The 26,305-nt window shown below is 44.2% G+C and overlaps 1 protein-coding gene across 1 annotated transcript in view; it reads right to left on the bottom strand.

Moving 5' to 3' along the window:
* Gpr39 (G protein-coupled receptor 39) overlaps positions 1-22,140 on the bottom strand; it is a 209,446-nt gene extending 187,306 nt beyond the window's left edge. Inside the window, exon 1 of the mRNA XM_052200117.1 lies at positions 20,779-22,140. Coding sequence (XP_052056077.1) covers positions 20,779-21,634 — 856 coding nt within the window. The 5' untranslated portion in view covers positions 21,635-22,140. The remainder of the gene's footprint in view (positions 1-20,778) is intronic.
* Between the last annotated feature and the right edge of the window lie 4,165 nt (positions 22,141-26,305).

The raw sequence follows: 26,305 nt of genomic DNA, 5'->3' as shown, positions 1-26,305 counted from the left end.
GGATAGTTCACTTTAGTGTTCTCCTTGAACCCTAAACCCTAAGCCTTGCTTTTCAGAGAGGATCCCAAGACATCAGAGTGCAGAGCAGTAGAGAAATGTTGGCCCACCTCAGCCACAGCTCCAGACTCAAAACAGCTACCCTGGCAGGAGACTCTATTGGAGCCCAGGCGGAGGCCACTGCCTCCTACTGCAGGGTCTCCCATCATTCCCCCAAGCCAACTGTGTGCCCTCCCTGCCTCTCTTCCCAAGCATCCTGTGAGCAGTAAACAGAGCAGGCCTAGGTTGAGATAGGCAGTGCTGCTCAGGAAGTGGATGAAATACATGAGGATGGGTGGATATTATTTAATGAAAAATAATTTAATTACCTATGATTTGTACTACCATTTATTAATTATGTAGGGTGGGTTGCATCATGACATTTCCATATACTTATATATTATATAATATAGTTTGATCACATTCACACCCCGACTTCTGTGTGTGTGTGTGTGTGTGTGTGTGTGTGTGTGTGTGTGTGTATGTGTGAGGGGAGAGCCAGTGAGTTGAATTAGGCTTACAGGAGCCTGGGTAAGGGATTATTTATTGGAGTATGGGCAACATATCAGTGGCTAGAGAAGGAAAATGCCTCCCTCTCCCCTAGCAACCATCAGCTATCTATAGACCTTCAGGGAAGGGTGGGCTCATATGCCCCTCCCCTCAGCTCGCAGGCATTGTTTGCCTTGAGTGTATTGATGTAAAGCCTGAGTGGCAAAATAGGATGTTCTCACAAGAAGTCTATCCACAAACACCTGTCACATTACAAAAATTTTAAAAACTACTACTATTTAATAAGATTAACCCAGTCAGCCATCCATATAATCACTGCAAGGTGAGGCAACACACTACTTAACAGTAGCAGACACTGAGGCCGAGAGCAAGGGAGGAGGCCCAAGAGAACAAATGGCACCCAGGGGCTCCTCACACAAAACAACAGAAAACTCAGCACCACTGGGGGCTCCTTCCGCCACAGGCTCTGTACTAAGCGGAATATAATTACCAACATTACCTGCACCCAACGTTTCTCAGCTATGTGAGGATTGATGAGACATAGTATATAAAATGCTTAGAGCACCCTAAAGACAAGTGCAATATAAATCCAGAATACCACTAAACATTCTCATTATTATCATTAAAATGAGCAAAATGGGGAGAACAGAATCTCGGCGCCTCAAGTTTTAATGGGTGCGGGCAATGTGGATTGTCAGACACAATTGGTTTCCATGGTACCTCAATCTCCGTGGACTGGCGCGACATAAGTAATGTCTTAGGCATCAACTGTTTATTTTGTGAGGAAACTCAGCTTTCCCTCCTTGGGGCAGTGGTTTTTGTGTTTTTGGAAATAAAGCTAGTTTTGATGACAGTCTTCCAAAAATTTATTTTGATATATCGATCTTCGTGGCCAATAATGGCTGGGGCTTACAGGTGTGTGAAGAAAACATTGACACCGCCATTCGTCAAAAGCTCTGTCCCAGAGCGGACCTAGGATAAGGTAGCATGGGGTTGCTCCAGCACAAAAGCTTCAGAACTTCTGAGTCTAACCTCTCTGCCTGGATGAGCTCACCACAGAGTCACCTGGGAACACCCGTGCGTGTGTGTGTGTGTGTGTGTGTGTGTGTGTGTGTGCCTGTGCCCAAGTGTGAGTCCACATACTTGCATGCATGTGGAAGCAAAAGGTTGACCTCAGGAGTCTTCCACAATCACTCTCCATCTTATGGGGGCTTCTTTTTATTAAAATAGATTTTTTCACCTTCCGAGTATGGCTTCTACGCCCCCAACTCCTCCTAATTTTTACCCACATTCACCCCTATCCACATCCACACTTTATCTGTCTCTTGCTAGAATTTGGGGGAAAAAAGGTGGGGGGGGGTGGAATCTAAGGAATAAAATAAGGTAAAAACAAAAACTAGCAGAATAGGAAAAAATAAACAGAAGAAGAAGATGCGACATTATTAGACAACAAACCTCCAAGAGAGGTTTGTTTCCTCCATTGAGTTCCTTTTTAGTTGACCATCTACTGAGGGCTATGGGGCCTACCCTTAAGAGCAGTTTGTCTCTGACTGTCCTACTTTTTAAGACGGTCTCTCACTGAACAAGGAGCTCGCCAATTCGGCTAGGCTGGCTAACTGTGAGCTCCAGGGAGCCAGTCTTCACCTCCCCAAGGCTGAGATTACACATGCTCGCCACCACATCGAGCTTTGTACCTGGATGCTGGAGATCTGAACTCAGGTTGCTTATACTGCACATACAATGATAAAACACCTATGTCTACACAGCTTTACAATGTCAAGGGACTTCACACGTGTCTGTCGGGTGTGTGTGTGTGTGTGTGTGTGTGTGTGTGTGTGTGTGTGCCAGATCCCCTTTTTTGTTATTTTTATTTCCCAGACCAATTCCTCAACTTTGTGTTCACTAGAGGAAATCAGCCATGATTTGATCAAAATGGAAGCTGGTGGCCCAGTAATTTTTACTTCGAGGTAATTGCAGACACCTGGCTTTTATTGTGGCTCTTCTGCATGCGGAGCTCATTACGGGAGGTGGGGGGTGGGGGCACAGGGCGGGCCACATGCTTCCTGTTAAAGGTCAAATCAGTCTTTCACATTAGCTGCCTCTAAGGTGGAAATGATGAAACCAAGGATATGAACTGATCAGGAATTGATCCTGAATGGCATATTCCTGCAGGAAGTCAAGGGGATTAAAACTTATGGGCCTTTCGTTGATTTCCTTCTACTCCTCCTCCTTGTAGGTCAGGATAGATCATGTGCATTCATTTTATACTCTGTGGCATGCCTCTGTCATGTCTAAGCAGTCTAAGAATCTTCCCTCAAGGACACTAGATGTTGCTCAGTTGGAAGTGGGCCTGTCTGATATGCACAAACCCTCATAACTAAATAAACTGAGTATGATTGGTGGGCCCCGGCAATCCCAGGGAGGTAGAGGCAGGAAGATCTGAAGATCAAGGTCATCCTTGACAACACAGGTGAACTTTGGATATGTGAGATCGAAGTCTTTAAAAATAATAATTAATTAAAATAACATGTAGGAAGGTAGGATTGCTCAGTAGGTAAATCAGCTTCCTGTTAGACCTGATGACCTGAGTTCAATCCTTAGAATCCACATGGAGAGAAAGAGCTGTCTCCTGGGAGCTGTCCTCTGACCTCCGCTCAAATGCCTAAGCCTACACTCATGCATGAGCATGCATGCACACATGCACACACTAAATAAAATGAAATGTAACTACTGCCCCCCAAATTCTCCCAAAACACTATGCCATAATCCCTAGAAACTGAAATGTTACTTAACAAGGAAAAAAAGTTATTGGCAGATGGCATGACGATAAAGATCTGAAGGTAAGGAGATAATAATGGCTTTCAAGAGTGGGCCCTTGATGCCAGGAGAGACACTCTTAGAAGATGACAGAAAGAGATTTGATCCACAAAGATGTTATCATCTGAACGCTGTCCTCCCCAAACTCAGAAGGGAAGCATCCTCATCAATGCAATAGTTCCATCTGTGGTTTCTGAGGACTTACTAGATCGTAAGGGCAAAGCCCATACATTAATCTTCCTTCTGTGGCACTATTAGCTCTCTGAAAATGGATGGATGTAAAGCATAAAGGTTTCCTTAAATTCATAGTTGGGGATGCTAAGTAGCCATGACAGAGGAGTCACATTGGCTTGAATTGATAGTAAAGGCTCCTATGACATCATAGCATGGAATGTGGTATTATAGTAGAATTGTGTCCAAAAAGAGCACAGAGCTAGAAAGGCCAGTCTTGTCTCATTTACACCAGCACACTCTTGTAGAACTCTTTACCCAAAGACTGCCGGGAACCCATGTGCACTAAGACCCTTCTTCCAGAAGGTCCAGCTCACATCAGCATCTGCCCTTTTTTTTTTTTTTTTTTTTTTTGAGATAGATTGACTACTAACTCACTCTGTAGACTAACCCTGGACAGATCCTCCTGTCTCTGCCTCTTGAGTGTGGGGATTATAGGCATGCAGCACTATATGTCATATAGTGCAACTTAGGTCATGTTGCCCGTGAAGCCCATGGCTCTCTGCATGCTGGACAGGCACTCTACCAAGCACATCTACAGCCTTTATTCTTCTTTATTTCTATGATAAATATTCTTAGTATTAAGGATGGGATTTTACTTTAGAAGGATGATTGTCATTATGACTTTTGTAGTTACGGTAGTAGTAAGATTTTTCTGGCCCTGCAACTCAAACTTAGGCAAGTTCTATACAACTAAGCTGCACCCTAGGCTGGGATTCTATGTCTAAAACAAGTACTCTCGGTCAATATAGTATCAGGACATAACTGGAAAATCCCTGAGGAAAGGCTGCTAGCTGGAATCAAAGCAGGCACCTGACCTGAGGCACAGTTAAGGACTTTTGTTTTCCAGGTCAACGGTCAAACTCAGATTGACTCTGTGGTAAAGAACAGCCACTGTGTGATAGCATCAGTGACCCCGTAGAATGACTCAGGTCCCAGGCAGGAAACAACACACCCTGCAGATTTAGTATTAACTAGCTGCTGGCAGCACCGTTTAGGAGTTGGGGTGCCCTGCTTCTGGCTCCTCTGGTGTCCCTCTCTATTTTTTGGCTTGGGATTGGCCTTCCCCTCCCCTGAGTCCCTCCTCCCTCCTACCTCCCTGTACCCCATTCCCACCGAAGCTCTCCACTCCTGACACCCCAGCTTCCATATTCCTCTGGCTTGTATTCTGTCACCTTGTAATACTTTTCCCTTTACGCCTTCCTTGCCCCCAATATGGACCCCTTTCTAGTTACCTGGCCTCTATACTCACCCTCTTAAAAATGTATGTATTTGATTAGAGACTAGTGTCATATATGAAGATTATGACATATATGAAGATTAGAGACTAACTAGTGTCTGCATAGAAGAGAATGCCGGGTATTTGAGTTTCTGTGCCCAGTCTACTTGATGTGATCCTTTCCAGTTCCATCCATTTTTCCCATAAATTTCATGATTTTACTTTTCTTTATTCTAAAATAGAAACATGTTGTGTGTATATACAGCATTTTCATTGTCTACTCATTAGTTAATAGACCTCTAGGCTCATCTTGCCCTATACTGACCTTTGGCAAATGTAATCCAGTGGGACTTAAAGCTACCTACATACACGTCTTAAAGCCTAACCTGAGTTTCTCTAGACACTGTGAACTGTAACCTAACTTGACGTGTAAATAAGCTGTAACCTACCCTTGCCCACAAGTGGCTGGAATTCAGCCAAGCACAGTAGCTGTCTTTTCACCAACCCCAGGCAGCCAACTGTTCAGACAGAGTTCAAAGAAAGTGAATTGAGTTTTAGCTGAACAACCCATCTTAGTGCCGCCTTCCTCTTTCTGCTCAAGCCCATGTGTTGATCTTGGTGGGAGTAGAACATTCTAAACCATCACTAGTCCCTGCTGGTGTCCATAATCACAAATACAGTAGGCTGTAGTCTGCACAAGAACATATTACAATTCCTCTTTTAAGACCACACAGAAGCACAGAGGAGGTAGCTCATTTGGTAAAGTGTTTGCAAGCAGTAGGACACCAGTTCATTACCAGAACCTACATTTAAAAACAAAATCTGAGCAAGGTGGTAAGGGGGTACTTATGTATAATCCCAGCACTGGAGATGAGTACAATTACCTGGGTCTTGCCAGTTCTCCTAGTCTAATCAGCCAGTTTCTGGCTGGGAGACCCTGTCTCAAACAATATGGAATTGAGGACACCTTCTACACACACTCACACACACACACACACACACACACACACACACAGAGAGAGAGAGAGAGAGACAGAGACAGAGACAGAGAAAGACAGAGAAAGACAGAGAAAGACAGAGAAAGACAGAGAAAATAAAGAATCCTATGTGTTGTAGATCTTTTCTTCCCATACTTAAGCATTAGGACAGAGGACTCACAGGGATCTGCTTACAATGCAGATTCTAATTCAGCATTTACAACTTCCTGGTGGCTGATGCTATTGGTCCATGGCCCAAACCATGAATATTAAAGTTACAGGCAACATCTCAGGAGTAATGGTTCAATTAACCACTCCATGTACTAACAATGTCCAGGACTAATTGGATTCATAAATAATCTCTTTCTTCTACCCTTCATCAAAGGCAATTTTTAAACTTGTAATGCTCCATTTCCATGCCTTTGATGCCCTATGTGGTGGTTTGAATATACTTGGCCCACAGAGAGTAGTACTGTTAAGAGGTGTGACCTTGTTGGATAAGGTGTATCACTGTGGGGGTGGGCTTTGAGACCTTCCTCCTGGATACCTGGAAGCCAGTCTTCTCCTGCTTGCCTTTTGAACAAGATGTAGAAATCTCAGCAACTTCAGCACCATGCCTACCTTGCCTTCCTGGACTCTGCCATGCTTCCTGACATAATGATAATGGACTGAATCTGAGCCTGTAAGCCAGCCCCAGCTAAATATTGTCCTTTATAAGAATTGCCTTGGTCATGGTACCTGTTCATAGCAATAAAACCCTAACCGAGACACCCTATTTAGAGACCTATCATGCTCCTTGAATAGGAGGAACAGCATCTCATTCTTTACAATCAAATGAATATCCTGCATACTTATATTTTCATACATACTTGGTAAATGTTACAAAGTGAATATACTTTGTGACAAAAAAGGATGATCTTCAGGACTGATCAGAGGTGAGACCACTCCCAGTGGACTTCCTAAAGGAGGCAACTTTGCAAGAGATTAAGTTATAGGAAAACTCCATGCCCAAGAAAGAGCTCAGCCTCGCTCCTCTAGAAGCTTCCCTTATAGTCTAGACTTCTCCCTTTAGTCACCAACACAACCCATTTGTTACCTCTATCGAGACAATCTTGAACCTGAGAAACATTGACGACCCATCAGTTGTCTTTTAAATAGAGAAAACACACAGCTGTCATTTCAGCGTGATATTTAATTTTTCAGAATGGCAGGATACAGAAAGTAGACTAATAAATTCCCAGAAAACTATGTTTCTGCTGAGTATATCATGTCTTTCAAAGAATTATAATTTAAAGCCAAATAATACATGAAGTCAAATGACTGCGGCTCAGCTGAAATACTTCATAGACTGTTTTATTTCTAAGGTAGGGTGGATTTCCCCACATACACACCCAGTTTTATTAGAGTAAGAGGATGGCTTTTGTTTGTAGGTGTGTGTGTGTGTGTGTGTGTGTGTACATATGTGTGAACATGAGGGTACATGCTGAAGCAAGAGGACATCCTCAAATGTTGTTCCTCAAAAGCCATTCTGATTTTGAAATGGGAATTTCTCAGTGAAACTAGAGCTGGATAATTAGTCTAGGCTGGTTGGCCAGTGACCCCCAGTGCCCTATCAGCTCTGGGATTACAAGTAAAAGCAGCTAAGCCTGACTTTTTTTTTTTATTTAAATTTTTTTTTAATTTATTTATTAGTAGATGTGAATACACTGTAGCTGTCTTCAGACACACCAGAAGAGGGCATCAGATCTCATTACAGAGGGTTGTGAGCCACCATGTGGTTGCTGGGATCTGAACTCAGGACCTTCGGAAAAGCAGTCAGTGCTCTTAACTGCTGAGCCATCTCTCCAGCCCTAAGCCTGACTTTCTAAATATGGATTCTGGATCAAACTCAAATAGAATGCAAGGTAAGCATTTCACCAACTGAGCTGTCTCCCCATCTTTATGAGGGATGTCTTTTCTTTAGAATTCCACATACCTTGTTGTTCCACCTGGACCTGACTCTCACTTGTACATGGCTTTGGTTTCTTAGCCAGTTAGACATTTAACCAGCACAGTAGCTAGGTCTCCTGATATGACTGTCAGATGTGGCTAAAAGCACTGTCCTCCAGCTTCACAGCCATCTTGTGCACCAGCAAAGCAGTGGAAGAAGCTGTTCACAAAGACCACTGCCTGCCAGAACTCCTGACACACAGTACATGCAAAGAGGAAATGTTCTCAAGTCTCTAAATTGGCAGGAGCCCTAGCATTGGTCAGAAAATACTAAAGATTGTTAACCCAAAAGATTTCTCGTGAGACAGTAGTGTTAAAGTGGGGTGCCCCTCCATAATTGTCTCACTATGGAAGCTCAAAAATGAAGATGAATCTTGCAGAGGAAGGCTCCTGGAAGCAGTAGAGCTATCCTGACATTGCCATGTTCACCAAGGATTTATTAAGCACCTATTAGTGCAAACTATGCAGTCGGCATGAAAATATTCTATAGAGACTCAGTATTCTCTATTGAGAGAGAAAAAAAAAACTGTAAAAAGGTGGAATTGCCTTAGGAGGAAGAAAAGGCTTTGTAGCCTTTACCACCCAGAGGCAGAATTTATTTCCCAAAAAGAGACTTTACACCTCACCAGAGAGCCTGGAGCCAACGCTTAGACCAGGACTACTTAGTTATTCACACCTATTACCCTCTATTTAAACCTAAACTTCCAGTCAAGATCCCAAAGATGGACTTGGGGAGATCACTAGATCCTTTAGCCACTCTGTCTACTCTGTACCCAAAATGACCACATTGAATAACTCTTCCTTCTCTGCTTTCAGTATCACTGATCTCTTTAATGGCTGGGTGGCCCTGACTACAGCTTCTTAGGACTGCAGGGCCCTGGCTCAGAGTCTTAGAACTCTTATGACAGGCTCTACCATGCAAGGAAAGGAACCAGCCTAAACAGTGATAGTTATGAGGTCAACCCTCCTCATTGACGACAAAGGAAGCCAGGATTCCAGACACCTGGCCAGAAGGGCTTCTGCCTGGATTTCTTTGTTCTGTTGCTATAAAAAAAAAAAACTTCTAGATGCAGTTTCCATGCTGAAATATGCAATTTGAGGTAACTGGAATCTGTGTCCCCAGGCCACTGCCAATCCTATTTGATAACAAGTAATTCAAATCTCTTTATCACCTCTACTTTATATAGTTTTATGCAAATATTTTAATCCCACCACTACCACAAGATAAAACCTTTGTTTATACAAAGATCTTGCAACATTCTCATTTTCAAGTGGAGACACCTTTGTCCTTCATTTTCTTTGCACATTTAAAACAAAACAAAACGAAAAACCCTAGGCCAACTTAAAAGACTGTGAGGAAAGACTTTAACCAATGGGGAAAAGACAGTCACTGCAGAACAGCATACCCTCTTGATCAACAGTAGATTTACATTGTTGAGACACTTCAATTAGTCTTTGTGATCTTGAACCTATTTCTTACAGAAATATATATATGTATGTATATATTTATATATAGAAATATATTTATAGATATAGATATACAGTATATAAATAATCTATCACTATACTTATAGCCAGCAACAAGGAGTCTCTTCCTTGTCAAACTCCTCTCACACTCGGGGATCTGACTCTGTCTCTGATCTCTAGACTCAGATTCCAGGTGTCCAGTGACTTCGTTGAACCCATACAGAAAATTTCCCTATCTGGGGACTTTAATTACTTCTGCCAATGCTTTCTTCACTGTGGGGGGTAGATAATAATGGTCCTCCATGGGCTCATGCATTTAAATGCTTAGTCATTAGGGAGTGGAACTATTTGAAAGGATTAGAAGGATTAGGAGGCCTGGCTTTGTTGGAGGAAGTTTGTCCCTAGGGGTGGGCTCTCTCTCTCTCTCTCTCTCTCTCTCTCTCTCTCTCTCTCTCTCTCTCTCTCTCTCTCTCTCTCTCTCTCCCTCTGCCAATGGATCAGGATTTAGCTCTCAGCTTCTGCTCCAGTGCCTGCATGCATGTCCCCATGCTCCCCAGCATAACAGACTAAACCTCCAAAACTATAATTGGAGGTGTCCAATTAAATCCTTTCTTTCATAAGAGTTGCCTTGGTCATGGTGTCTCTTCACCATGGGAGAACCCTTACCTAGGCTAGAGTTTTACTGAATAACCTGGGAAGTGTTTGTGCCTACTAACCACTAAGAAGAGAAATGGATGGAGCTTAGAGAATTTTCTGACAATCTGTTTGATGGCTTTCCTCTGGACCATTAGTGCATCAAACAAGAAGAATACTAGGTAGCTTATAGATGTTAGTAGGCTTGCAGGCCATAGTGGACTGCCTTTTGTCTCTGCCTCCTATTTGTCTGGCAACACTAGGAATGAGAATTTCACCATGGACTCTTAAGATTTAAATCATTATACAAAAAAAGTGATGGTATCTGATCTGAGCTTTTTATCTTTTTCTTTCTTTCTTTCTTTCTTTCTTTCTTTCTTTCTTTCTTTCTTTCTTTCTTTCTTTCTTTTGTTCTTCCTTCCTTCCTTCCTTTTAAATTAAGGCAAAACCACCTCTTCCTAGTCAAAAGAATAAGTTCTAATTTCTAACAATGGCTCTGGGTAGAGACCCTACATTCTAATTTGCCCAAAATATTACATACTATTGCCTTTACATTTTAAGAGCTGCTCAGTTGAGCCTGCCAATCAGCTGGCCAGGAGTCCTCTCTTCTAGGATAGCTGAGATGTAATAATGCCCTTATCCTTCCTAGAAACCAGACCTTGGTGCAGCCACTTGGAGGGTTCCCACTGAGTAGCCCTGCAGAGCCTGCTCTCAGTTACTCAACAAATTGTAGCTTTTCCTTTTTCTTCTTTCTATACCCCTACTCCCAACACACACAGAGTATTTATTTCTTTTACCAAGAGCCTGCTTTCAGGCCTCCATTTACAAATGCATAGTTTCCTTCCTTTCCTTCCTCTTCTTCCTCCTACTGGCAGCCACCAAGACTTACAGCTTGTCTGTGCTGTTATTTTAATAAAGATGATTTTCAAGCTTTCTTCTGAGTCTGTTTCTTTTGTCAATGAGACTAATAGCCCAAAATAGAGGCCTTGATTTCTCCAGTAACATAATAAGTGTGAAAGATCCCTAGCTATGGGATGTTCCCTATACAGTCTGGAGACACTTGTCCAGCATTGTTTGTAGGAGTGCACTGGAGACTGCAGTAGGCCAAGAAGCTCCATTGTTCATTGATGACCTCAAGATTCACTCCTCCCCTAAAGCTGGTGACAGCTGCTCCGGGGGGATGTATTCCAAGGGACAGCCATCATTACCGGGGCTATCCGAGTCAGAGCCTGCACCCTATTAACTCTAACAAGCCAGGCTCCAACTCCTATCCTCAGGAGGATGGTTAAACACCCAAGCTATAGTGAAAAGAAGAGAAGAAAAGATGACTCAGTATGGCCACATTGGGAAGAGGAACAAGGGGGCTCAGTGAACCTCCAGCCATCTTCAGGGTGTTAACATTAAGTTTAGGTTGAAATAGAAAAAGGTGTATCCCTAAGCAGTCCCAGCCATGGTGTAGATCCCACCCAGCACTGCGCCATCACAGTCTCTCTTGCAAGGTGGTCTGACAAGTTGCTGGAACTGTAAGAAACCTCTTCCTTCCAGAGAAATTCCTCTTCTGGCTGGCACCAGCCTTTGGCCTTCTTCTTCCCCAGCAGACTCCTGGGGAAATTCCAATTTCCTGAAGACTAATGTTTCAAATAGTCTTACAGCCAAAGGGACAGGCACAAGTGGCTCATTAGAATCCCTACGTTCCTGCCAGAAATTCCTTTATATTCTGGAAGCACAACCAGCCCTGAAATGCATCCAATTGTAATGCAGCAAATGCTGTTGCCGCGGGCAGTGCTGCAGAGGGCTATGCCATTTTTAAATCCTATCCGTGGCTTCCAGGGATCAGGTCCCGCCCTTCACTGTTCCAGTGTCTGCAGGTGAAGGGTCTAGCCGGTGGATCTGGACTTTGGAAACATTAAAGCAGAGATCTGGGGTTTCTGATTCTTTCACACATCATGAAATCTGGCTTTCAATATGACCACTCATTTCAAGCAGTCAGAAACACAGTTTCTGTTCTCCAAATGGATGCCAATGCAGGGCACACTGGGGCAGGCAATACCTGCTGTTTCCTCCCCTGGGGCCCTTAGCCTCCTGGCTTAGCCTTGAGTGAGGTGTCTGAGGGTGGGATGTGGTGTGTGTGTGTGTGTGTGTGTGTGTGTGTGTGTGTTCAACTTAAACAGGAAATAAAGCACATAAATCTATTATTTTTAACATGTTACTGCAGCCCTTCTCCCTGAGGATCTCCTTGCTAAAATGTGTTCAAAGTGTGCAAATATAACATTTAGATTCCAGCCTTCTCTCTCTACTCAGGTCACAGTACCTGCCCGTAAGTTTCTAGGTAATGGATTTCCTGGCATCAGGATCCCTTACTTGGGAAGTGAGTTTACATCACAGAATCCCTGTGGTCACAGATCTGGTTTCCACCCATTTTTTGCCTCCTGCTTAGGAAGTCTGGCTGTAGGTTCTCTCTGTCTCTCTCTCTCTCTTTCTCTCTGAAACCTCCCCCACCCTTAGAAGCTTATACAAAGAGACCCTACTTTTGCCTTGTGGGCTCTGATTCCCATCCTCAGACCTCTGTCTTTCTTTCTGGGATGTTGTGACCTGAACTCTCCTTGAAGCTGCTGCTATGCCCTTGCCTCTGTCTGTCTGTCTGTCTGTCTGTCTGTCCTTGGCATCAACAGCTCTTCTAATAAACTCCATATTCCCCAGTAATTCATCTCAGCGTCCTCTTGGGGCTCTAACTCATCCAAAACCCAGCATAAAGTCCTATAAAAACAAACAAACAAACAAACAAACAAACCTCTGCTCTAACAATGTGTTAAGTGTTTAACAAGAACTAAGAGCTAAATGCACCATAGTTACTTTTACACTGTGGTGATTTATTTATAACAGGGGCATGTGGTTAAAGTTGCTATTGTGGGACTGACTAGCACAAAATGGTCACTGGCTCAAAAGGTGAGAACACCTTACATATCTTCCATAGTACTCTGGCTTTTCCCTAAAATTCTGCTCATTTATATTTATTTTTGCATGCGTGTGTGGCGTAGTGTGTGTGAGTTGTCAGAAGACAACTTCCGGGAGTTAGTTCTCTCTTTCTCCCATGTGGGTCTCAGGAATTGAACTCAGACCATCAGGCTTGGCAGCATGCATTTTGACCCACTGGGCTACCTTGCCTACCCTGGCCTCTAATAGGCTTCAAAGGATCCAAGTGCTCTTCAAAGAGGGCACTTTTGATCAGATTAAACAGAATGTGTTCGAGAATAATAAACTCCGTAGGTAGCATGTCCAGAATAGCAGAGACCTTTACTTCCTTACTTTTCTCATTGCTATAACAAACACCTGGCAAGAAACAACTTAGGGGGGGGGGGGGGCTTTCTTTTGCCTCACAGTTTGAGGGCACTGTCATGTTGAGAAGGCATACATGGCAGCAGAGGCACAAGGAGTCTGGTCACACTGGATCCAGTCAGGAAGCCAGAGAGAATTGTCCCTGCTTAACTTACTTTTCCTTTTTGTCAGGAACCTCAGTTCATGGAATATTACCAGCTCGGTTAACTCAGAGTAGAAGCCCCTCACAGGCATGCCCAGGAGATGATTCTAAATCTTGTCAAGATGACAATTGAGACTAACCATCACACTTCTCAAAGTCCATCTTCAATGGAAAACACACACACACACACACACACACACACACACACACACACACACGGAAGACATGGATTTCTAAGGTATGGTTGAAGAGGAGAAGGTATATGGAAAAGAGAACAGGTAGAGGCATCTAGAAGGGAACAGACTGAACTAGGCTAGGGGGGGAGAGAGGGATGGGGGAAAGCAACAGAGAAAGAGAGAAAAGAGGAGAAAAGGGAGCTAAGAGAGAAATCAAGAGGCCAAAAGCAAGCCAGAAGGCCAAGAGACTGTGTGTTCAAAATGGCTGATGCTGGGATAGAGATCAGAGGCTGGGAAGCCAGTCCCTGGACTGGAGAGTTTAGGGCAGGGCAGAGTGTGCCAGTCAGGATGACTCTGTAACAGGTACAAGAGATGCTGGAAGAACCTGGTGGCCAGCTCCATTTTGACATGTTATATAAGCAACTCTGCTATTTGTCCCGAGTCTGAGACCTAAAATAGCTGAGGTGTGTTCACTTACTTATGTAGCCAACAAGCATCTGTTGAACAACTGAGTATCTGCTCTGCCCTGGGCACTGCTGGGGTGATGGCATGAGCTGGAGAGAAAATTAAGGATAGAGGCTAAAGAGATGGCTCAGTTGGCAAAGTGCCTGCCACACAAGCACAGGGACCCGAGTCTGAAAAGATGGGCGTGGTCGTGGAATTCTGTGATCCCAGTGCTTGGGGTGGAGTCAGACAAATGCCCAAGCTTGCTGATTAGCTAATCTCATCGAAAGACTCTATTAAAAATAAGGTGGTAGTAATAATGAAAGATGCCCAACATCAACTTTTGGCTTCTACATACACGCTCATACACATGTACACACACACACACACACACACACACTGGAAACACGAAGTTAGGAACAGCTCCTGCCATCAAGGAATACAACAAAAACTAGACACCATCAAATGACTGCGCAAGTGAATGTAGAAGGGCAACTATTAGTTTTGTGTCAAGGACATTTTAATGAGGTTGAGCTAAGCTTCCCTGAGACCTTGGAGAAAGAGAACAAAGGATATGAACTTGGAGGTGGGGGCGGGGAGCTGTAGGGATGAAAGAGTGTGGAGTCTGAACGAAGCAATTAGACAGAACAAACAACATGTAAAGGCGTGAGCTCAGCCATGCCTACTGAAGGACTTGAAATGGGGATAAGGTGCACAGAACTAAAGGGTCTGAGAGAGACTCAGTGTGTGTTCCCCAGATTCACGCATTGGACCTCAATAAATGTATTGGAAGTGATGCCTGGTGACCTTGTGTGCACAGTAATCAGGAGAGTGTGTATGCACAGAGGAGAGGGCACAGAAGGACACAGCGGAGACAGATATGTGCAATTTAAGGAGAAAGGGGTTAGTGAGATGGCTCAGTATATAAAGGCACCTGCCACCAAGGCTGATGACCTGAGTTCAATTTCTGAACCTCACGTGGTTAAGGATCTCACTATGTAGCCCTGACTGTCCTGGAACTCACTCTGTAGACCAGGCTGGCCTTAAACTCACACAGATCCACCTGCCTCTGCCTCCTGACTGCTGTGACTAAAAATGCACGCCACTACAGTCAGCCATGAAATATTTTAATAATAATAATAATTATTATTATTATTAATAACCATAACAAAGGCCGAGAGAGCTGATAGAGGCAGATCAAAGGTCTTTGTCCAGGAGGCAGGACTGGACCCCTGAACTTCCAATTTAATATTCTCCTCATGTGTTGTCTCTTCATAAATGAATTTTACTCCCCACCATTTGAGCACTAGTAAGCAGGTGCTTTGCTCAACCAAGGCGCCTAGACCCTGATTATACTCTGATAGCCCCCACGAAGCAGCAACACAGACAGATGAGCAGGCATGCTAACGAATGGGGCCTAAGACGCCAGTCTTCCCTTCCTCAAATGCTGCGCATGTCTCCGACAGAGAAATGAAATCTCCGAGACAGGCTGATTATACAAATAAAGCAGCAGTATTGTATTTGTCTACCAGGCTGATCGCAGGAAATTTGCAATTTATGATGGATTTCACAAATAGAGGAAATAAACAGGCGATATCATTTATTATAGCCGCATCTACATCAATAAAGAGAAGGGGAGAAGAGTGGCAATCATCTGAATATTGGAGGTAAAACTTTCTCCTGATATATTCAAGCCTTTGAATCAAAATATTATCGTATGCTAAGAGGTCACTAATTTAATTTAGATGATACTTCCCCATGAGACTGAGTTGATGGATCATTATACACTGCAGAAAATGTCTTTGCTTGGAAAATTAAACTAGTCAAGAAAACAGCTATTAAAACGTTCTTATGGTGAGCTGGGGATGTGGCTCAGTTGGTTAAAAAAAAAATGCAGGAACCCCTGGATTTCATTTCCAGCACTGCATAAATTGGGTGTGGTAGTGCGCACGTGTGGTCCCGGGACTTGGGAGGTCAAGGCAAGAGGAGCATACACTGAAGATGGATTCTAATCTACTTAGTGGGTTCAAGGTCAGCCTGGGCTACATGAGTCCCTCACCCATAGAGAGGCTACGTAGAGCCCAGAGACATAGATGGTTCAGAGGTGAAGAATGTGCTGCTCTTACAGAGGACCCAAATTTAGCTTCTAGTTCCCACATAAATTGATTTATAACTGTTTCTAACTTCAGTATCAGGGCATCTGATGTTCTCTTCCGGTCTCCATGGGCATGGACACATACATACACACACACACACACACACACACACACACACTGAATGAAGAACGATTTTAGCAGATGACTGGCTTTCTTGAGAAGGCTTCCTTTGCATTGTTTCTTCCAGACCCACTCATGCTGATGTGCCTGCCCTAGGATCACCCTGGTCAATGCCCTGCTCTCTCACCCTTGCCTGGCCTATGTCAGATAGGCCCTCATCGTCCTTAGTGGCTGGCCACATTTGATTCACGGGTTTCCTGGGCTCCCTTTCATTGATTTTATGAAATTCCGTAGCACAGTTTACAGCTCAACTTCTGTGTACTAATGTATTCTGGGGATGACATGCAAGCTGCTACCTTGAAAGTTTCCTGGAGTGCCACAAAAATTATCTATCTGTATTTTTAAAACAGATGTGTTTTGCTTCTATTTTATGTATGTGAGTTCTTGCCCGTGTATAGTAACCCATATCAATGGCCCATGTATACACACATGCATATCACACACAGATAGGAAGAAGAAAGGAAGAAGGGAGGGAGGGAGGAAGGGAGGAGAGAGGAAGAGAGAGAGGGAAGAGGGGATAGAGGGAGAGAAGAAGGGAGAAGGAATGACAAGGGAGAGAAGGAGGAGGGCGGGCACTTCTGCATTATTAGGGTTTATTCTGCAAACTGCTTGTGGCTTAGTGGGCATCTCTGCTCTGTTTTCTCTCCCAGGGCCCCTCATTTTTTCTCACTATTTACCAGCTCAGCACCTCAATACAGTGGAGGGATAACCACAAAAATATACAGAAAAGAAAATTAATAATTACTACAAAGGCCTCCTCATCTTGCTTGGGTTTATGAATTTCGGCTCCATGATACAGAAGTTAGATTTTTTTTCAACAGTAGGAGGAGGGAACCTTTAATTGATTTTTTTTTTTATTGCTTCAAGTGCTCCCAAGACATACTGTGTTTTGTCGTCATGTACACTTCATATTAAATTCAAAATATGTTTGAAATGAGCAAATATTTATTTTCATTTGATCCATCTGTTAAGTGAAATACCAAAAAAGACAGCTAAATCACTATATTAAATTCAGTGGTTTATAAACAATTTATATGTTCATTTGTTCTGGGTTAAAAATGCCCCAAAGCACAAGTTTATGAACCCCACAAAGCAAATTGCATCGTATTAATCTGATGGATGTAAGCCAGGGCGGCCCCCTCCTCTTCACTCCATTAATTTACTCCCTAACTTGAGTTAATTAGTGAGGTTCCTATTTTTAAAAGTTCTTTGAAATGCACTGGAGAGGGGTGACAGCCTTTGCTCAGACCGACCACAGAGAAGACGGGCTAAATACAAATGGCAAATTTCTCAGGGTCTCATCCCACACTGAGTACCTGATTGTCAGTCAGCAATGCCTATGCTGGGAGCCAGTGGGTGATTAATATAGAGTTGTTATAAAGAATCCGGAGACATCTAGATGGGAAGGAGAGGAGGTAAGGGGGAACTCCTTTGAAGCAATTACTACTGTGAGAAATTATCTCCAATGCGCTGATCATATACAGAGACGGACATCCATCGGAACCGGAACTAGGAGAAGAACTGACATCGCCTCCGAGAAAGAGGGAAAAACCAAAAACCAGAGATTGTTCAGACAGTGAAGGTAGGGACTATGGCGATGGCTCGGCGGCGGTTAGGAGCACTTGATGCCCTTCCTGAGGACCCAAGCTCAGGTCACTACCCAGGACCCACAGCGCACAACTGCCTGTAACTGCAGCTCCAGGGGACCCAGTGCCTTCCTCCGCTCTGCTGGGGCACCTTCATGCGCATGCACGTATTCACACACACATAAACATACATTAAAAAATTAAAAAAAAAAAACTCTTTAAGGTATAAACTACGGCTAACAGTTTAAGATGGTGTCTAAGGGGATTTAGAAGCAAAAAGAAGCTTCTCACCAAACGTTCAAGCAAACAAACACACTTTCTGTCCCTCCTGTGATATTTTGATCAACAGACAGGGAATGACGGATTGTATTGACTTCGGTTCCCTTGCCATGTCACATTATTTCACAGGACTCCCCGCTCTGGCTCCCAGAGCGCCAGCCTGCCGACCTCGCTCGGCTTGTTCCTTCCTTGCCTATGTCCTGCCTCACACCATCTTCCCTCCACCGGGGCTATGGAAGCCTGAGCAGACCCTCATTTCTGGCGTGTGACAGGGTTTTGTCAATGTTGTTGTTTGTTTTTAAACACGGGCGTAATAGATGCTACGCTAGCCCGAGTGCGGATAGCTGTGAACTTTTGATCCTTCTGCTTCCTCGTGCTGAGTGCTAGGACAGCAGCTGCACACACCCACCGCCCGTTTTACGCCGCGTCAGAGTCGCAACCTAGGCCTTCGTGCGTGCTAAGGACTCTACTAACTGAGCCACCAACCCAGTACATAGCTTAAGCCCCAAATTCCTCCTCCATAAAATGGACACATAAACTGCCCAGGACAACTGAGGCAGAAGAGTAGAGGAAAGGGCACCAGGATTAATATGTAGGACCCAGGGCTACACGCAAGGTGCAGGGCGCGCAGAATATATGACTGTAGAATACGGTGAGCAAAACTGCACAGCTCCAAGAATCCAGGGCCCTAGAGCGTCTAATCTTTCTTTCCTTTCCACTCTCTGGCCCATTTCCTTGCTTGGGAGTGACCTCTTTCATGGTAAACTGTCTCTACCGCTATCTAAATGTCCTGGATCCAGTTCTCCAAGTCAGAAAACAAGAACTTAGAAACCCCAGCTGACGCCCCGGGGCCCCCTTCCGTGCCAGTAACACAGTCGGTACCAGGGGCTCATCTAAGTCTTGCAAGCTGATCTCTTAACGTTTTCTGTAGACTTGGATTAAAACCAAATCAGCAGCTGACCCATCCTCAGCCAAAGGAAGAGCCAACTTAAGACTCAAGTGCCTTCCTGCCCTGAGACTGCTTACACAAGTTTCTGACACCCAAACAACCCCAGGATTGATTCCCCCCCCCTCAGGAAATGACACTGAAGAAAGAATGTGTGTAATCTCAACTCTCCTTTGACCAAACTTCCACCCACATACCTATGATATGACCTTTTCCTCGTTTTTGCTGAAAAATATTTTCAGCAGCCTTTGGTGACACATGCTACAGATGTCTGGGTTAAAGTCCTGGCTCCCGGGGTCAGTGACAAGATCCTTCTGGTTTGGTTTGGTGTGTCTTTTAAGATTTTTAAAAAATTATTCATATGTGTGTATATCGAAGGCAGGTATCTAAGTTGTCCAGAAGAGGCCGTCATGGCCCCAAAGTTGGAGTAGTTACAGGTAGTTCTGAACTGATAGAGGAGAGCTCTGGAACTCTAAGCAGGCTCTGCTGGAAAAGCAGTAAGTTCTTTCCTGCAGAGCCATCTCTCCAGCCCTTAATTCAAGATTTTTTGTTTTGCTCTGTTTTCGGATTTGTTTTAGGGTATCATAGAACCCAGCGTAGCCTCTGATTCACCATATAGCCAATGATGACCTTAAACTTCTTCTTTAAAAAAATTATTTATTTATTATATGTAAGTACACTGTAGCTGTCTTCAGACACTCCAGAAGAAGGAGTCAGATCTTGTTATGGGTAGTTGTGGGCCACCATGTGGTTGTGGGATTTGAACTCAGGACCTTCAGAAGAACAGTCGGTGCTCTTAACTGCTGAGCCATGTCTCCAGCCCGACCTTAAACTTCTGATCCTCCTGTGTCTACCTCTCAAATGATAGGATTACAAATATGGGACATCACATCAAGTTTATGTATTGCAGGTGAAGGCGCTTGGGCTTTCTAGCATGCTAGGCAGTACTCTCCCATCTGAACCCCATCTCCAGCTTCCAAAGAGTCTTCTTCTGAAGGTTTTGGGGTCTCCCTAGAAATTGTCCCCTTAAGCCCAGAGAAGACCCTCAATTTCAAATACTTGCATCACCACCAAGTTTCTCTCTGCACCAGAAGCAGGGGCATTGAGAAATGCTGAAGTCAACTCCTCAGATGAACAGGAATCCCTGCTACTCTTCACCGTACTTAGAAAGCACAGACCCATGGCCCAGCAGAAATCTAAGCAGAGCGCCCACACACATCTCAGGGTGAACAGATCAAAGCTCAAGTTTCTTAAGACCTGCAGATCACAGGTGCCAGAAATAGCAGTCTAAAGAGCAAGTATCCCTGAAAAGCCAGCTTCTTCCTAGGAGGGGAAAAATGTGGACAAAGTTTCCCTGCCTGACCAAGGTTCTCTAGCCTAAGGATCCAGTACGATAACAGTCTCTCTTAATCTCTGGAGGACTTGTCCCTGTCCAAAGGAACTCTCACATGACCTGGGTGATTTCATAGGTCCCTCTTATCACCCAGTATCTTTATCTAAAACACTTTGTTTATAGCCCGAAGTCACAGAAATGAAGTACAAGACCTTTCAAAGTCACAGACCACAAATTTCCTAAGCCCAAAGAAGAGACATCTCCCCACGTGCCCCGGTGAGCATCAAGACCCTTGTTTAGCCCCTACTCTTTACCCTCAGTGAACTCCGGGTGTCATTTCTCAGGCCAGAAGGCCCACGTTGCCCCACGACCCAGACTCACTCAGAAATATGATGGTCTGTCTTCTTGCGGTCCGGTTCTCTTCACTCTCCGATTTCCTCAGCTGCATCTGTGGCCCGGTCCCTGCCAGAGTGCCCCGCTTGCTCCTCATTAATACTTTCATCATATTCCAACACATGAAAGCCACGGACACCAGGACCACCAGGTAGACAGCGAAGGCCCCAAAGATGCTGGACTGGAAAACCTCCCAACGGTTGGAGAGGTTTGTGCAGATGGACATGTTGGAGGTTTCAGGTTGCTCGTGGTGGCGGGTGCGAGAGAGGTTGCAGTTGAGTCCTCTGTGAGTGGGTACTTTCACCAGAGGGTACTCGACACCCATGGCAAAGAGCAAAGGCAGTGCCACCAGGGCGGAGGTGACCCATACAAAGGCGATCAGCAGTTTCACCTGGCAAGGTCCAGACACGGCTTTATACCTGAAGGGATGACAAATGGCTATATAGCGCTCGAAACTGAGGGTCAGCACGTGCAGCAATGTGGCATAGCTACACATCTCAAAGAGGAACGTGTGGAGCTTACAGGACAGAGGATAGCTGGGTGTGGTCAGGGGGTTCCAGATGATGCTGTAGAACTCCATGGGCATGCCAATCAAAAAGACCAAGATATCTGAACAAGCCAAACTGACCATGTGATCTGTCACCTCCTTCTGCAAATAGCCCTTTTTCTGCAATACCTGTGTGACCCGGATGGTGACGCTGTTGCCCAGGATGCCTACCACGAAGATGATCAGGTACACCAAGAAGAGGGTGATTTTGATCCAAGTGGTCACCTCAAATTCAGGGACATAGCTGTGATCGATGACACGGGAGCAGATGTTGCTGGAGCTACTGGATGAAGCCATGAGGAAGAGAGACCCAGACCACCAGGTCCCCAAATGTCTCCACTTCCCTTTCTTCCGCCTCCCAAAGAAGCCGGAGACTCACCAGCGTAGGCGCAACACTTTCTGTCACTGTGGTTGGCTGGCCAAGAGTGACTTAGTTTTTCAGCTCTCCCATTGAAACTTCCTGGAATAATTCACCCTAGGATCCCTGGCGACGCCAGTGGGTGGCCGTGGAGTTTGGAGATAGTCATTCCGGGGTGAGGAGGGGCCCATCCAGAGGAGGCTCTGACCTCCCTACTCAACTCTGTGTAAGAGCTGCTGCAGATCCTCCTCTCCCTTTCAGGTCCCTGGCACTGACCTCCCCGGCTGCCTTCCAAGAGGGAAGGGAAGAGGTCTCCCACGGGTCAATCATTAACCACAGCCCATTCTGCTTAGCAAACTGCTGCAGAACCAGCCCAGCCAGCCTCAGGGTCTGACTCAACACAGATTGTGGCAGAAAAAGGAATAGCACCTCCTCTCCCTCCCCAGCTTGCTCTTGCAGCAGTGTCCTGGCCAGTCTTTGAGGTTTCTTGGGACAGGCAAAGCCAGTAGGTGTGGCACCTGGGACAGCAGAGGGCTCTCCTGGCCTTGGAGAGAGACAAACATCTGGATATTTGACTTGTAGGACTGGTTTGGCTGTGGCTTGTCTTGGAGAACTCTGCGAGCGCTTTCCCAGCAATGCCTAGGTTATAGGATACCCAGGTATTTGCAATGAATCCCCCAACCAAGCTAATAAGATCCGTTTTGAAGCCTGGCTTGGCTCCAAGCTTTTTAATGTCTTGCACAGTCCGGCCCAGGGAGCCCGAACTGCTTGTGGTTCTTTCAGGAAGCCATTCTCTCCCCAGAGACAGAACTCACCAGCAGCTGGGAAGGCAGATAAATTCAAAAGGGGCGCCTGTGTTCCAGATGCTGGTTAGGGAGGCACAACCTTCATGGGAAGCTGTTTCCACAAGCTGAAGAACCACAGCAGGAGCCCACGGGCTCTCAGCGAGGTCCACCGCTTAAATGGGTGGAGCCCACGGGCTCTCGGCGAGGTCCACCGCTTAAACGGGTGGAGGGATGCTACTGGGCTGTTTGAGCCTTTTAGTGTAGAAATCCCATGTAACTCTAAAATCAAAAATGAGAGTGGAAGCGAAAGGAAGTTAGTGGACATGTGCACCGGACAGTCAACATTAAATTGTGCAGACATTGCTAAGTGGGGAAGCCAAGCCCTACTGTTCTGAAGAATTAGAGTCTTTATAGTCCCGACCCATTCAGACAACAGCTTTTCCTTATCTGGGTCACCATTCCTGAGTTAACATTTTAAAGTCAGAAGATAGACTGAGTCCCTTTGAGTCATAAAATCACTTCGTTGGGTTGGCTGTCTACTGCTTTGTTTTGTTTTGTTTTGTTTTGTTTGTTTGCTTGTTTGTTTTTAAATGGTTTCATGTAGCCCAGGCTGGTCTCCAATACCATATAGGCCAATAGAACCTTGAACTCCTGACCCTTCTGCCTCCCCCTTCCAAGTGCTGGGACTACAGGCATTGACCACCACTCTTGTTTATGAGGTTTTGAGACCCAGGGTTTCTCAAATGCTGAACAAACCCTCTACCAACTGAGCCACATCCCCCTGCTCTGTGAAATCTTAAGAAAAAAGTCAAATAGATAAAAACGGGAAGCTGAGAAGGGCAATTCCCAGAGCCAGGGAGGGAAAGGAAGTGCTCCAAAGGGTGGTGATTTGCAGTTGTACTGGGTGAATGTATCTGGATATCTTACCTAACTTGGGACTTGAGTTAATAGTACTTTGAGGCTGATTAAGAATACTAAAAGACCACAGGTGTAACACACTTAAGAGTTGCTCTGTTGGGGTGGGGACAAGGAAACAAGGGACTTGTTTGTAGTTTGTAGCGTTGCTATGGTAACACCAAACAAAAGCAACTTGAGGTGAAAGGGGTTTTATTTGGTTTATGCTCCCTCGGTCAGTCATGGAGGGGAGTCAGGGTAGGAACTGAAACAGATCACTATTTGCTAGCTTACCCACACTCCTGGTCTGCTAGCTTCTTTCTCATACAGCCCAAAAGACTACCTGTCTAGAGATGGTACCTCCCACACTGAGCTGGGTGGCCACACTGTAGAAGAAAGATAAAAGACCCATAGTTATCACCCTGCCCCTAAATCAACTTCAAGTGGATCAGAGACCTCAACTCTCAACTGCAAGGGAAAAAAGACATGATTGCAGGAAATGCAACTCCATTTGCCCAGGAATTAAGGCCATCAATTGACACCTTTTTATGAGGTGGGGCCTCATAAAATTTAAAGGCTCCTGTACAACAAAGAAAACCATCAATCAAGTGAAAAGGAAGCCCCCAGAGTAGGGGAGAATCCTTACCAGCTATATACCCAATAGAAGATCATTATCCAAAAAGGATAAATAATTCAGAAAAAAACCAAAGAATCAAGAAAATAAATGACTGAACTAAAAGGTGTATATAGGTAAACAGAGTTCTTAAATAAATAAATATGACTAAAAAGTATATATTTAAATGTTCAACATCCTTAGCAATTAGGAAAATGTAATTTTGAAACTATTTTGAGATTTGATCTTACCCCAGTCAGATAGCCTAAGACCAAGAAAACATACAAGCGCAAATGTTAGAGAGAATGCTGGGAAGGAGAACCGTCCTCACTGCTGATGGGACTGAGACCTGGTGCAGCCACTATGGGAATCAGTGAGGAGAATTCTCAAAAAGCTGAAAGTCAGTCTGGCACACAGCCCTGCTGCGGCACGCCTTGGCATGTATTTAAAGGACCTTGAATGCTATATCATGGATGCTCGCTTACTCAGCCATGTTGAATGCCACTCTATCTGTGGACAAGAGCTGAGAAATGGAAACAACCTATGTGTCCTTCAACTGATGCGTGGACATGATGAGTACGTGTGCACTTGTGTACAATGGACTGCTCCTCAGCTGTGAAGAAAACAGAGACTGTGAAGACTTTAGGTAAATAGATGGAACTAGAAGATATTTACTGAGTGAGGTAACCCAGAAAGGCAAACACCCCATGTCCTCTTATTTGTGGATCCTAGCTCTCAAGTCTCTATATTTGAATATATACCCCCTTAACTGCAGAGGCTCGGGAAGTAGAAATGGACCATGGGGAAGCAGGGAAAGGTGTGTAGAGAGAATAACATACAGGACCATAGGCTATCTAACGTGAACAGGACAACACGGGAGCTATGAAGAGAGGAGGAACTGGGGAGAGAGAGTGAGGGTAATAAAGAGAAGAGGAAAAAGGGGCATAAATATAGCTCTAGAGATGTTTGAAAAAGCCATACATACATACATACATACATACATATACATACATACATATATATACACACACACATACATACATACATATATACATACACATACATACATATATATACACACATACATACATACATACATATATACATACACATACATACATACATAATACATACACATACATACATATATACACACATACATACATATATACATACACATACATACATATATACATACACATACATACATATATACATATATATACATACATATATACATATATATACATACATATATACATACACATACATGCATATATATACACATACATATATATATATATATACATATATGCATATATACATACAGACTCAGCATACCCTCCATTGAAATTCCAGCAGTGTATATTCACAGAAATAGAAAAAAATATCTAGAATTCATATGGAAACTACTGAAGATCTTGAATAGCCAAAAATCAATCTTGACAACGAAAGGGCTGGATGCACACCAGCTCATGATTTTAAGTTACATTCAAAATTGTTGTAATGTAAACTGTTTTTTATTTTTTATTTATTCATTTATTTGGGGTATACTAGACTACAAACTAAACACACACACACATACACACACACACACACAGAGAGAGTGAGAGAGAAAGAGAGAGAGAGAGAGAGAGAGAGATACAAGCAGACACAGATCAGTTGAACAAAACAGACTCTAAAATAAACTGAAGCATATACAGTCAAGTCCCTTTTGACAAGGCGACTCGGTAAACATGGTATACAAGGACAGTCTGTTAGGAAAACTGGATATCCTCATGCAAAAGCATGGCATTGGACCCTTGGCCTTTAACCCTATGCACAAAATTCAAACACAGAGCTGCAGAGACAGCTTGGCTGGCTCCAGGGGCCTGAGTGCAGTCTCCACATTGGGTGGCTCACAACCACCTGTAACTCCTCCTCCAGGTGCTCCAGCACACTTTTCTGATATTGGAGAACACCTGCACACATGTTTGCATAAGCACACATGCACAAAGAAACTCCTAGAAGAAAGCATATTGACCTTGGCAATATTTTTTTTGTTTTTGTTTTGTTTTGTTTTTTAAGATATCACACCAAATGTCCAGGCAGCAAAGCAAAGGGAAGCACATAGAATTATAAAAAATGAAAATGATGTGCAACTTGGTCTGCATGAGGGACCCCTGACAACTGCACCTTGATAGGCCAAGTGGGTTGATATTCATGGGAGGCCTCCCCTTCTCTGAGGAGAAAGAAAGTTGGGAAGGGAAGAGGAGGAATTCTGAGGGAAGGAGGGAGGGAAAGCTGTGATCTGGATGTAAAGTAAATATGGTTCCAGG

This window comes from Apodemus sylvaticus, chromosome 12, assembly GCF_947179515.1.
Source record: "Apodemus sylvaticus chromosome 12, mApoSyl1.1, whole genome shotgun sequence".
In the NCBI taxonomy this organism is placed as follows: Eukaryota; Metazoa; Chordata; class Mammalia; order Rodentia; family Muridae; genus Apodemus; species Apodemus sylvaticus.
Note: the sequence above shows the minus strand (reverse complement) of the source record. Positions and strands in the feature narration are given on the sequence as shown.